The sequence below is a fragment of the Bubalus kerabau genome, chromosome 4 (genome assembly GCF_029407905.1).
Source record: "Bubalus kerabau isolate K-KA32 ecotype Philippines breed swamp buffalo chromosome 4, PCC_UOA_SB_1v2, whole genome shotgun sequence".
Taxonomy (NCBI): Eukaryota; Metazoa; Chordata; class Mammalia; order Artiodactyla; family Bovidae; genus Bubalus; species Bubalus kerabau.
Window position 1 is genome coordinate 54,242,322 of NC_073627.1, and position 13,964 is coordinate 54,256,285.

General features: G+C 38.7%; 1 protein-coding gene across 1 annotated transcript in view; it reads right to left on the reverse strand.

Annotated features, from left to right (window-relative positions):
* Positions 1-10,296: 10,296 nt before the first annotated feature.
* The window catches only part of GDPD1 (glycerophosphodiester phosphodiesterase domain containing 1), a 52,174-nt gene continuing 48,506 nt past the window's right edge, over positions 10,297-13,964 (reverse strand). Inside the window, exons 9-10 of the mRNA XM_055577478.1 lie at positions 12,704-12,755; positions 10,297-11,618 (exon numbers count right to left, since the gene is read on the reverse strand). Of these exons, the coding sequence (XP_055433453.1) occupies positions 11,496-11,618; positions 12,704-12,755 (175 nt within the window). The 3' untranslated portion in view covers positions 10,297-11,495. The remainder of the gene's footprint in view (positions 11,619-12,703; positions 12,756-13,964) is intronic.

The following is a 13,964-nucleotide window of genomic DNA, read 5'->3' on the forward strand; positions in this document are numbered from 1 at the left end:
AATTGCTACGTCCTCAATGAGGGCCACCTTGACCATTTTACCTAGAATAAACTTGACTTGTTATTCCTTGTCTCAGTCCCTTGTTTATGTTCTTCATAATATTTGCTTCAGTTGAAATTAATTTTTGTTTTTATTCTCAAACTGAATGTAAGATCTATGAGTCTATATACTATTTCCATACATCTTGCTTACCATTATATTAATAGCTCCAGGTCTAATAAGTGACTGACCTATAGGAGTTGCTCGGTAAATACCTACTGATAAATATGTGATAATATTGATTTCCTACTTCCTCAGGAGAGGGAATTCAGTGATTGGAGGATCAGAAGGGGAAAGAGGAATTTCACTCTATACCCTTTTGTACTCTATGAACCAGTGACTATATTATCTATTTGAAATAAATTACATTAAAACCTGATAGCTCAGTTGGTAAAGAATCCACCTGCAGTGCAGGAGATCCCAGTTCAATTCCTGGGTCGGGAAGATCCACTGGAGAAGAGATAGGCTACCCACTCCAGTATTCTTGGGCTTCCCTTGTGTCTCAGCTGGTAAAGAATCAGTTCACAATGCAGGACACCTGGGTTCAATCACTGGGTTGGGACTATCCCCTGGAGAAGGGAAAGGCTACCCACTCCAGTATTCTGGCCTGGAGAATTCCATGGCCTATATAGTCCACGGGGTCGCAAAGAGTGGGACACAACTGAACGACTTTCACTTTCACTTTCAAAATTAGGAAAAAGAAAGAAGTTGTATTGTTCCAGTCTAGAGATGATGGTGGCCTGTAAAAGGATGGTGACAGTGGGGTTGAAAAGAAGTAAATATATTTTATATCTAGGATCTCATGACTGTTTGGGTGTGAGGGAGTGAGCACTTCATGGGAAATAGATGGGGAAACGGTGGGAACAGTGTCAGACTTTATCTTTTTTGGGCTCCAAAATCACTGCAGGTGGTGATTGCAGCCATGAAAGTAAAAGATGCTTACTCCTTGGAAGGAAAGTTATGACCAACCTAGAGAGCATATTCAAAAGCAGAGACTTTACTTTGCCAACAAAGGTCCGTGTAGTCAAGGCTATGGTTTTTCCAGTGGTCATATATGGATGTGAGAGTTGGACTGTGAAGAAAGCTGAGCGCCGAAGAACTGATGCTTTTGAACTGTGGTGTTGCAGAAGACTCTTGAGAGTCCCTTGGACTGCAAGGAGATCCAACCAGTCCATTCTAAAGGAGATCAGTCCTGAGTGTTCTTTGGAAGGAATGATGCTAAAGCTAAAGCGAAGAGTTGACTCATTGAAAAGACTCTGATGCTGGGAAGGATTGGGGGCAGGAGGAGAAGGGGACGACAGAGGATGAGATGGCTGGATGGCATCACTGACTCGATGGACATGAGTTTGAGTGAACTCTGGGAGTTGGTGATGGACAGGGAGGCCTGGCGTGCTGCAATTCATGGGGTTGCAAAGAGTTGGACATGACTGAACGACTGAACTGAACTGAGGGAGTGAGATACCCATATTAGTATATAAGAATGTTCATCACAGCATTATTTATAATATGGATAATTGGAAACAAATTTCCAACGACAGGGAAATAGTTCAGTAAATCATGGCACATCTACTTGTTTAAATGGCATTCTACTTTTTTAAAACAGAATTTATAACATGGGAAACTGTTCATGTGATATTAAGCAGAAAAAAAAAAAACCCTGAAAAGTACATATATGGTGTGATCAAGACCATGTGTAGATGGGGAACACATGTATACCTATGGCAGATTCATTTCGATATTTGGCAAAACCAATACAATATTGTAAAGTTTAAAAATAAAATAAAATAAAAAAAAATAAATAAATACATAAATAAATTGCCCAAAGGAAAAAAAAAAAATAGACCATGTGTAATCCCCCAAAGCAGGACTGCCCTAGTGGTCCAGTGGCTAAGACTCTGTGTTCCCAACGCAGGGCTCCCAGGTTTGATCCCTGGTCAGGGAATTAGATCGCACACGGCACAACTGAGAGTTTGCATGCAGCAACTAAAAAGATCCCATGTGCTGCAACTAAGACCCAGTGTAGCCAAATAAGTAAAAAATAAATATTAAAAAAGAAACTTCCCAAACTATGTACTATAAAAAAATCAAAGAAAATAAAGCAAAAAGTTAATTTAAAAAATGTTTCTGAGTTGTGGAATTATTAATTTTTAAAAAAGGTCCAGATAATTTCTGGATCATATCCAAAGCAAAGCCATAATCCCTCTTTCCTGATTTGTTGGAAAGAAGTGTTTAAGCAGACAATCTGGATTTTTTGGCAGTTAAATGTTTCTCTCCTCAAGAATTTGGAGAAGAGTCATCTGCTAAGGCCTGAACATCAAACAATTCTATATTAGCTATAAAGGGTTTTTTTAAAAAAAAAAATTATTTTAAAAATAAAACAGTGGTTAAAACTCTGTGCTTGCAATGTAGGGGCACAGATTCAATCCCTGGTGGGGAATTAAGATCCTGCATGTCCAGGCACAGCCAAAAAAGAAAAAGTTAATCTCAGTTGTAGAAAAATTAGAAGATTTAGACAAGTAAAAATAAGTCACTCATAATTCCATCATCATAAAACCACGACTAACACTTGGGTAGCTATCATTGACTTTTTAAATGGATATATATAAATATTTTTTGATCACAGAGTATATGGTCTTATGATTTAGTCTTTTTACTTAATAATATCTTACATCAGTATAGGACATCAATATTTTAATAATATCATTATTTGGATTTACCATAATTTATGCAACCAGTCCCTTCATGTTGCATATTTAAGTTGTTTCTGATTTTTCACTATGCATGTGTTCCTTTGGGTACTTATCCTGTTATTTTCATAGTATATTCCTAGCAATGGAATTTTGGAATGAAAGGATATATCTAAAGATACTGTCAAATTGATCCTCAAAGTTTTCTGCAATTTATATTCCCACCTTCAGTTCATGAGTGCCTGTTTTCACAGGCTTTCACTCCTGCGCTTGTAAGAGTCAGAAATGGATATCTTACTCAATGTCATTTTAATTTATAGGTTTTTGACGAGGTGAAACTTTTTTTTTGTTTGCTGATGTTTTATATTTGTGAATTACCTGTTCATATCCCCAACTCACTGAATGTTCTTGAAAAGTTTTTGACCATAAAGGACCATAAATCCTTGAGGAACTGATTGAAAAAAGGCTTAGAATGAGGAAAGAAGAGAAGGAGGTTCTACTTAGGCTGAAGAGAGAAAGATCTTCAATCAAAGATTATAGAAGCAAACAAAAAATTTTTTTTGTAGGAAACTTCTTTTTGTAAGTCAAAATTTATGTGAAACTCACATAGGAAACAGAAAAAAAGTGGAACAACATTTGTGAAACCTGCTCAGCTATACTTGCTCAGTCCCGTGTTAGCGTAACCATCCCAGCAGAAGGCCCAGTCTCAGGGCTTCAAGAAACGAAAAACTAGTCCATGCATATTTGTTTCCAAATATCTGCACACATTTCTCCAGATTATGAGACTCAAAAGATTTTAGAAACACAAAGTGAAACAGTGATTAGACTCAGATGGTTTGAAGTCAGACTGCATGGGTTTGAGTATCAGATTGGACTCTGATTAGCACTGTGAATTGGAGAGGCATTTAGCCTCCAGTCCTTTTTAAAAAGGACAGAATAATACCACCCACATGTAGGACTGACACAGGAATTTTAATGGGATGATATACATACAATCAGATCAGATCAGTCGCTCAGTCGTGTCTGACTCTTTGCGACCCCATGAATCGCAGCATGCCAGGCCTCCCTGTCCATCACCAACTCCCAGAGTTCACTGAGACTCACGTCCATTGAGTCAGTGATGCCATCCAGCCATCTCATCCTCTGTCGTCCCCTTCTCCTCTTGCCCCTAATCCCTCCCAGCATCAGAGTCTTTTCCAATGAGTCAACTCTTCGCATGAGGTGGCCAAAGTACTGGAGTTTCAGCTTTAGCATCATTCCTTCCAAAGAAATCCCAGGGCTGATCTCCTTCAGAACGGACTGGTTGGATCTCCTTGCAGTCCAAGGGACGCTCAAGAGTCTTCTCCAACACCACAGTTCAAAAGCATCAATTCTTTGGTGCTCAGCCTTCTTTATAGTCCAACTCTCACATCCATACATGAGCACAGGAAAAAAAATAGCCTTGACTAGACGAACCTTTCTTGGCAAAGTAATGTCTCTGCTTTTGAATATGCTCTCTAGGTTGGTCATAACTTTCCTTCCAAGGAGTAAGCGTCTTTTAATTTCATGGCTGCAGTCACCATCTGCAGTGATTTGGGAGCCCCCCAAAATAAAGTCTGACACTGTTTCCACTGTTTCCCCATCTATTTCCCATGAAGTGATGGGACCAGATGCCATGATCTTAGTTTTCTGAATGTTGAGCTTGAAGCCAACTTTTTCACTCTCCATTTTCGCTTTCATCAAGAGGCTTTTGAGTTCCTCTTCACTTTCTGCCATAAGGGTGGTGTCATCTGCATATCTGAGGTTATTGATATTTCTCCTGGCAATCTTGATTCTAGCTTGTGTTTCTTCCAGCCCAGCGTTTCTCATGATGTACTCTGCATATAAGTTAAATAAACAGGGTGACAATATACAGCCTTGACATACTCCTTTTCCTATTTGGAACCAGTCTGTTGGTCCATGTCCAGTTCTAACTGTGGCTTCCTGACCTGCATACAAATTTCTCAAGAGGCAGATCAGGTGTTCTGGTATTCCCATCTCTTTCAGAATTTTCCACAGTTTATTGTGATCCACACAGTCAAAGGCTTTGGCATAGTCAATAAATCAGAAATAGATGTTTTTCTGGAACTCTCTTGATTTTTCGATGATCCAGCAGATGTTGGCAATTTGTTCTCTGGTTCCTCTGCCTTTTCTAAAACCAGCTTGAACAACTGGAAGTTCACGGTTCACGTATTGCTGAAGTGTGCTTGGAGAATTTTGAGCATTACTTTACTAGCATGTGAGATGAGTGCAATTGTGCGGTAGTTTGAGCATTCTTTGGCATTGCCTTTCTTTGGAATTGGAATGAAAACTGACCTTTTCCAGTCCTCTGGCCACTGCTGAGTTTTCCAAATTTGATGGCATATTGAGTGCAGCACTTTCACAGCATCATCTTTCAGGATTTGGAATAGCTCAACTGGAATTCCATCACTTCCACTAGCTTTGTTCGTAGTGATGCTTTCTAAGGCCCACTTGACTTCACATTCCAGGATGTCTGGCTCTAGGTCAGTGATCACATCATCATGATCATCTGGGTCGTGAAGATCTTTTTTGCACAGTTCTTCTGTGTATTCTTGCCATCTCTTCTTAATATCTTCTGCTTCTGCTAGGTCCATACCATTTCTGTCCTTTATAGAGCCCATCTTTGCATGAAATGTTCCTTTGGTATCTCTGATTTTCTTGAAGAGATCCCTAGTCTTTCCCATTCTGTTGTTTTCCTCTATTTCTTTGCATTGATCGCTGAAGAAGGCTTTCTTATCTCTTCTTGCTATTCTTTGGAACTCTGCATTCAGATGCTTATATCTTTCCTTTTCTCCTTTGCTTTTCACTTCTCTTCTTTGCACAGCTATTTGTAAGGCCTCCCCAGACAGCCATTTTGCTTTTCTGCATTTCTTTTCCATGGGGATGGTCTTGATCCCTGTCTCCTGTACAATGTCACGAACCTCATTCCATAGTTCATCAGGCACTCTATCTATCAGATCTAGGCCCTTAAATCTATTTCTCACTTCCACTGTATAATCATAAGGGATTTGATTTAGGTCATACCTGAATGGTCTAGTGGTTTTCCCTACTTTCTTTACTTTAAGTCTGAATTTGGCAATAAGGAGTTCATGGTCTGAGCCACAGTCAGCTCCTGGTCTTGTTTTTGCTGACTGTATAGAGCTTCCCCATCTTTGGCTGCAAAGAATATAATCAATCTGATTTCGGTGTTGACCATCTGGTGATGTCCATGTATAGAGTCTTCTCTTGTGTTGTTGGAAGAGGGTGTTTGTTATGACCAGTGCATATTCTGACAGAATGTGGTCCACTAGAGAAGGGAATGGCAAACCACTTCAGTATTCTTGCCTTGAGAACCCCATGAACAGTATGAAAAGGCAAAATGATAGGACACTGAAAGAGAAACTCCTCAGGTCAGTAGGTGCCCAATATGCTACTGGAGATCAGTGGAGAAATAACTCCAGAAAGAATGAAGGGATGGAGCCAAAGCAAAAAGAATACCCAGCTGTGGATGTGACTGGTGATAGAAGCAAGGTCCGATGCTGTAAAGAGCAATATTGCACAGGAACCTGGAATGTCAGTTCCATGAATCAAGGCAAATTGGAAGTGGTCAAACAAGAGATGGCAAGAGTGAATGTCGACATTCTAGGAATCAGCGAACTGAAATGGACTGGAATGGGTGAATTTACCTCAGATGACCATTATATCTAATACTGCGGGCAGGAATCCCTCAGAAGAAATGGAGTGGCCATCATAGTCAACAAAAGAGTCCGAAATGCAGTACTTGGATGCAATCTCAAAAATGACAGAATGATCTCTGTTCGTTTCCAAGGCAAACCATTCAATATCACAGTAATCCAAGTCTATGCCCCAACCAGTAACGCTGAAGAAGCTGAAGTTGAACGGTTCTATGAAGACCTACAAGACCTTTTAGAACTAACACCCAAAACAGATGTCCTTTTCATTACAGGGGACTGGAATGCAAAAGTAGGAAGTCAAGAAACACATGGAGTAACAGGCAAATTTGGCCTTGGAATACGGAATGAAGCAGGGCAAAGACTAATAGAGTTTTGCTAAGAAAAATGCACTGGTCATAACAAACACCCTCTTCCAACAACACAAGAGAAGACTCTATACATACAATAAGAAGGAAAAAATAACTAGTAGACAGACAAGACCAATGTATTTGTATTATTTTTCATAAGCAATGAGTTAAAATTATGGCTGTTTTTTAGAACATTTATTTATTTATTGTGGTAAAAGTCACATAATATAAAACATGAGACCATCATACAGAGTGAAGTAAGTCAGAAAGAGAAAAAGAAATATTGTATATTAACACATATAGGCTGGATCTAGAAAAATGGCACAGATGAACCTATTTGCAAAGCAGAAATAGAGACACAGACGTAGAGAACAAACGTTTGGATACCAAGTTGGTGGGGGTGGGGCGAGGGGTGTGGATTGGGAGATTGATATTGACCTATGTACACTACTGTGCCTGTTTTGCTAAGAGTTCTCTATCAAAAGAAAACTTTTTGATAGAGTTTTGAAAGAAAAGGACATGAATGAGCGGGAAAGAATGTTATCATTCAACCTCACTATAGAATGAATCATGCTATTCACAATGCAGGCAGCCTCTGGTGGCATAGCAACCTATTCAAATTGCAAGCAGAGTACCGAGAAGGAACTATATAAAATCACATCTAAAGTGCCAGCTGCACAGTACCTAAAATGTACACAAAACCCTAAATCTATTCTTCCAGACCTATCCTTTCATCCTTAAGGCTAATATGCCGAAATTCAAATGATTTTCTGTCATTTCAGAGAGTATCCAAAACATACCATTTTTACCACCCAACGGCTTTCCGTCTCCAAGTTCCCCATTTTCCAGCAGCTTTGGAGTCAGTAGTGAACTTCCCCTTCTCCTTTTAAACTCACCTAGTCACCAACTCTTACTACTTCTTCCCTTACAGAGATGTGTAGATGCATTGTTTCCTTACTTACATGGCCACCCCTTTCATCTGGACCCTTATTACTTCATGCCTGGATTGCTGCAAGTTTCCATCTGGTGAACTACTGCCAAATTAATTTTTATGCAATCTCATGTTAATTGGATCTGTATAGCCTTCTGACCTGGTGTCTGGACCATTATCTGGTCTCGGCTTACATTATTTCAGATTATAGGATGACCCAACTTTTCAAACATTATCCTGTCAGTGACATACAAAAGAGGCAGGAAAGCTAAACATCACTTAAGCTTTATGAATTGTCTTGGTATGTTCCCTGCATCCTGAACTCTTTGCCTCCTTGACCACTTTAGTCCTGATCTTGTTTTGGTGCCTAGCCTCTGACTGCTATTTACATTTTCCTTGTGGTACTGAAATGATGATGTTATATTACTGCCCAGCCATTTCAGTTCTTAACGTCTTAAGTTTAGCCACCTACTTGACACACAGCTTTCAATTCACAATGAATTCTTCAAACTCGTATTCATGGCTCTCTCTCCTTAATTGAAAAGGAAATTTTTACTTTTATCCATGGTGGATCTCTTTTTTTTTTTTTTTAACCTTTTCAGGGCCACCATGTTGTACAACTCAAAGCAGAATCATTCATATTGTATTTTGCGTTAATGGTTTCTCATACTAGAACACACTACTGTAGTGGGAATTTCCAATAATGTACACTCACAGCCTTGAGAAATTTCATAGAAATGGCACCTGGAAAAACAGCATGTATCAAGAAACTGTGTTGATGATGTATCAACAATGATGAGAAACATTTTTCATGTTTTTCTTAGAATAATAGCCTTCTTACAGACCCCAAGGCCAGACCCAGAAGGGAGTATGACTGGGGTCATGAAAGCATGGACCTTGGAACAGCGGGTCAGCGTTAGGTATGAACACCGCCTACACACTTGCTGACTGTTCCCGAGACCATCCCACGAGGGAACGGCCTGGGGTGAAAACAAGGAGATCTGGACTATGTCAGTGCAGTGTCTTGGGAAAGATAGATCAAGGCAAGTTTTGTAGTCTGCAATCAGGAGTAACAGCTGAACTCAGAGTGGACTCTGCACCTCAGTCCAACAGAGGCTGCAGGCCCCCTGACCCACTGCACCAGATTTCGTGTTCTGCTCTTATTCTCGTCGCTCGCTCCTGGACGCTTAGGGCAACACTGCTGCTGCTAAGTCGCTTCAGTCGTGTCCGCCTCTGTGCGACCCCAGAGATGGCAGCCCACCAGGCTCCGCCGTCCCTGGGATTCTCCAGGTAAGAACACTGGAGTGGGTTGCCATTTCCTTCTCCAATGCGTGAAAGTGAAGTCACTCAGTTGTGTCAGACTCTTCGCGACCCCATGGACTGCAGCCCACCAGGCTCCTCCACCCATGGGATTCTCCAGGCAAGAGTTAGGGCAACACACTACGATTTATATTTTGTCTTTTCCTAACCCATTGCAGCGATTTTATCTCTACAGTTGTGGTGACTAGATGGCCACCTATAGCCAGGGCCCCACCCCAATTTCTAGAACCTGTCCTGGCCAGAAAGGAGCGGTTGAACAGCTCTGGAACTACCAACTTAACCCTCTAATTAGTCCAATGTTATACTCTGTTCTTTCAGTCCTATTAAATGAGGTTTTTTCCAAGCTCTGGATCCTAGTTCTGCTAACTTGTGTCCTGTTTTACCTGATAACATGCCTCAGACCTAGTCCTACAGAGAAGCTCTTGCTACTTCAAAGTAATATTTCCTCAAACCAACCTGCCAACTGTTGTCCACTGGCATGTATTTAGAATTCTGTTGGTATGCTGGACTAGACCTATAGCAGGGAGATATATATATATATATATATATATATATATCTATATATCTATCTCAAATCTAGTGCCACCTTTATTCCAGCAAAAGGATCTAATTATATCTTTTGACCACTTCTCTAGCCTTCATGCTGTGTGCCATGCCTAGCAGTATGTCTCATTAGGAAAGGATATTTAACATCTTTTAAAATGTGATGCCCTGATCAGAAAAGCAATGCTCAGATGTTATCTGATGACAAATGTGAACTCTGTTGTTATAGATACTATAATTTTATTAAGTGAATTGAAGTCACCTTGACTATAAAATCATCAAACTTTTAAAACATGATTTTCTGAACATCTTTACTATAGTGGGTACTTTCTCTTTTACTGATTGACACAAAATATATGCTGGTCCTATAATATGAACTGCATCATAACTGAATCACAACAAAGCAAATTTGGAACAGGGAAACTGTAAAAAAGAATTATATAATGATGATCAAAAGCATCTCTAGCAACTATACTCATATGTTATATAAGTGAAAGTAAAAATGACAGATTTAATGGATTACCTGCCCAAGTTATTTATTCAAATGCCAAGAGGCAATGTACCATAAAAGTATTTCCATATTTTATTTTCCTTATATGAGAGAGAATTCTCAGGTGTGTTTACTTATATTATCAATTCACCACCTCATTAAATTCTGGAAAAAAATTATAAAGCATATTTGGAATTATAACGGCAGAAAAGAAAACACCAATGAATTCTTTTGTTTTTGAAATTTTTATTTCAGTTTAAACAAAAAAGAAATGTTACTTATGTCATCCAGGGACAGGTGGGACAGTATGATTATCCTTCATAACTGTTAGCTGGCAAAGTCCAAATGAGAGATGCAATCTAGGTCTAAGATGCTTATTGTTCCAGGTTATATTTACCTTCCAAAGAGATAATGAAAATAAGTCAAAAAGATGATAAACAGATTTATATGAAGTCACATTAGAAAATCTGAGAAAGTGATGTCTAATGCTTTGGGAAATTCTGTTCCCACTTAATACTCAGAAGAATAAATTCTTAAAGATCAGGAGCAGGTGGTTTATCCTATAAGTATTAGACACAATGATATGCACTTTCATCAGTTTGTTATGATTATTAGGACTCAAGATGTTATTTAAAACCTAGATGTAGGCCCAGACAGTTGGTCATTGCTAACAATGGAAAATGTACATTTCGTTAGAGAAAACAAAAATCTGACTATTAGCATCTTAATTTACAATTATTAAGTCCAATTTTACTTTTTACCAAAAAAAGAAATACAGCAGCAATTGTTACACACCTGAAAAAGATTCTAAACAGAATGTCCCTATTGACAACAACAACCAAGAAATTTGAATTCAGATTAGAGATTTTATTTCTGATCATGTAACAAACTTTCAGTTATTTCTGAGTCTGCCTCTGTTAACAATGTACAACTTGTCAGATAATTACATCACTGATTTCCAAGCTCTCTTTCCACAACATTTTTCCCCTTTAACTAAGGTGTACCTAGAAATAATGAGACAACCTGAATAGCTGTAATGACCTTCAATAATTCTGTCTTACTAATTAGTTGATCTTATTCCAGTGAAGGCTAATTTCAAATTTATCCAACAGCCTTTGATTTCAGAATTACTTATGATAGTAGAATACTGCATCAAATACAGAAATCTTGATCAATAATCTTCCACTTACATCTCATAAACAATTATCTTTCTAAACAAACTATTTACAAATGTAAAATATGCAATATTGTTTAAAATAAATATACAATATATAGTTTCTACATTCTCAGACAGGCTTAAAAATGAGGTAATAAACACTTAACTGATTAAACCTTTTACCATTCTGGAAATGGCTTAGGGAAATGAAAAAATTTTTTCTTAGGTCTTTTCATGTTTTCTTTGAATGCTTCTGAGTACGTCCTTTTCTATTCTGAAAAATTATGTAAAAAATCCTTAAGCTTTGTTGGATAGTCTGTCATCACCCCAGTTGCTCCCAAATCAAAGGCTCTTTTGTATTCCTGCTCTTCATTTAATACCCAAATGTACACCTGAAAATTAGAAAAATGAGAAGTATAAGAAGAAATGTTAAAACAGCAAATTATCTTTATGTTAGCATGCATTCACTACAATCTCAGTACACTTAGAAACAACCTTTTAATAACCTGCAATTTAAAGTTTTTCTGGTAAGTGGTCTGAGGTGACCTCTAAAAATGGTCTGCTATTCACTTAACCCAGAAAACGCCACAAAATCATGTAAATCAAGAGGTTCAAATCTTCACGCTCCCTTTAAGAACACTTGTGAAACTGCCCAGGCCATTAAGGGTATGCATATCTGGAAAACCACCAAGTATTTGAAGGATGTCACTTTACAGAAGCAACGTGCATGCCATTCCATCATTTTAATGGTGGAGGTGCTAGGTACGTGCAGGCCAAACAGCGGGGCTGGACACTGGGTCAGTGGCCCAAAAAGAGTGCTGAATTTTTACTGCACATGCATAAAAATGCAGAGTCATGCTGAACTTAAAGTTAGATGTAGACTCTAGATGTAGATTCTCTGGTCACTGAGCACATTCTGGTGAGCAAATCTCCCAAGGCGTGGGTAGGACTTACAGAACTCATGGTCAGATCAGCCCAGACATGAGCTCTCCCTGCCCCACTGAGATGACCCTTACTGAAAAAGAACAGATGATTGTTCCTAACCCAGAAGAGGAGCTTGTACAGAAGAAAAAGATACCCAGGGAAAAAGTGAAGAAATAAATAACTTATGGCCTCGGAATAAATGCTGCAAAAGAAAGAAAGAAAGAAAGCAGCAGCAGCAAATAAAAGCCAAAAACAAAAATCTCTGCAATTTTAAGAAATCATTGAGCCCTTTAAACAAATTCCACTTTGCTCACTAAATATGACCATCCCACCCTCCGGCTTCAGTTCTCACCTACCTATAGGTGAACTCTAGCTACTGAAACACCAATACTATCTTGTTAACTATAAGGCAGAGCTTAAGGTCTTCGTATGAGAACCAGTAAAAGCAGCAGAGTTAGGACCAAATCAAGTCAGTCAGAAGTTACTGCCCTCTAAACTTGTGTTGAACTGGTAAACTATGCTCTTTCTAGAATGCATCATTACAAAAACTTACCTGAATGCCTCGGGCAGTGAGGTGGTCAAACAGAGCTTTTCTCATTAGTAAACTAGAAAAGAAGAGCATAAAAGATTTAGGTACTCCTTAGTCCTAAGGAAGGACTACAATTAGTCCTCAATTCTAATTCAGTCAGTTTAGAGTTTCTAATCCCCTCTTGGATTTAATCCTGATGTTTCAGGCTAGAAGCAAGGGACGGCCTCAAGCAGTAATAGCTGTTGTGGATGGGTTTATATCTTAACTGCTGGATCTCCTTTCTGCTCTTTGCTGCCACTCTTCCTGAAGCAGCTCAGTGGAGACCAGGCTTCCTCACTACTCCTGCTGGCGCCGTACTGAATGAGAAAGAACTAGGGAGTCTGTGTTCCTAACTTCCCAAATCAAAATAAGGCAGTGAACGTGGGTCAAATTCTATACAGTCACAGTCCATTTACAAAGTGTATTAGTCTTTTGTGAGTTATCTTAGAAACGTAATGTTCATTAATTACACTATCCTTTATAAAGAAAAAAAAGTTTTTTTTTTCCAGCTCCAAATAACTTAAAAAGTGAACTTTTAGAATACAAGTCACTTGAGCAAGATGAAAGCTTTTTGTACTGAAAAGTTATACATATTATTTCTATTCTGTTTAGTCTATTAGAATGATTAAGTAGCAGAAATGAAAAACCATATGCATTTAACACCAGCTAAAATGCATCCTTGGGAATTTCCTGGTGGTCCAGTGGTTAGGGGGCATAGGTTGAATCCCTGGTTGGGGAACTAAGATCCTGCATGCCATGTGGCAGGGCCAAAAAAAAAAAAAAACAAAAACAGCATCTTTAAAAACTACAAATGAAATCAGGAATAAAGCAAAAAAGAATAAATCTTGTGGCACAGAGAAAAGATAAAACTAGTTTTCAAACTCTGAAAGAGGAGCTAAGGAAAAAAATGGTTGTGATTTACGACTATTATTTAAGCATTCAAGGCATTCAAGGTTCCATTTTCTTTTTTTCTTTGGCTGTGTTGGGTCCTAGCTGTGGCATGTAGGATTTTTTTTTTTTTTTTTTAGCTGTGACCTCTTAGTTGCAGCATGTGGGATCTGGCTCCCTGACCAGGCGTGAACCCAGTCCCTCTGTGTTGCAAAGGAGCATGGAGTCTTAGCCACTGGACCAAGGTTCCATTGTATTTTATTTTTTTTCAAGATTCCATTTTAAAGCAATATGGAGGTAGGTTTTACCTAAAATTACACTCAACATGTCTTAGACTTTAAGGCATTTTCTCTAAAGT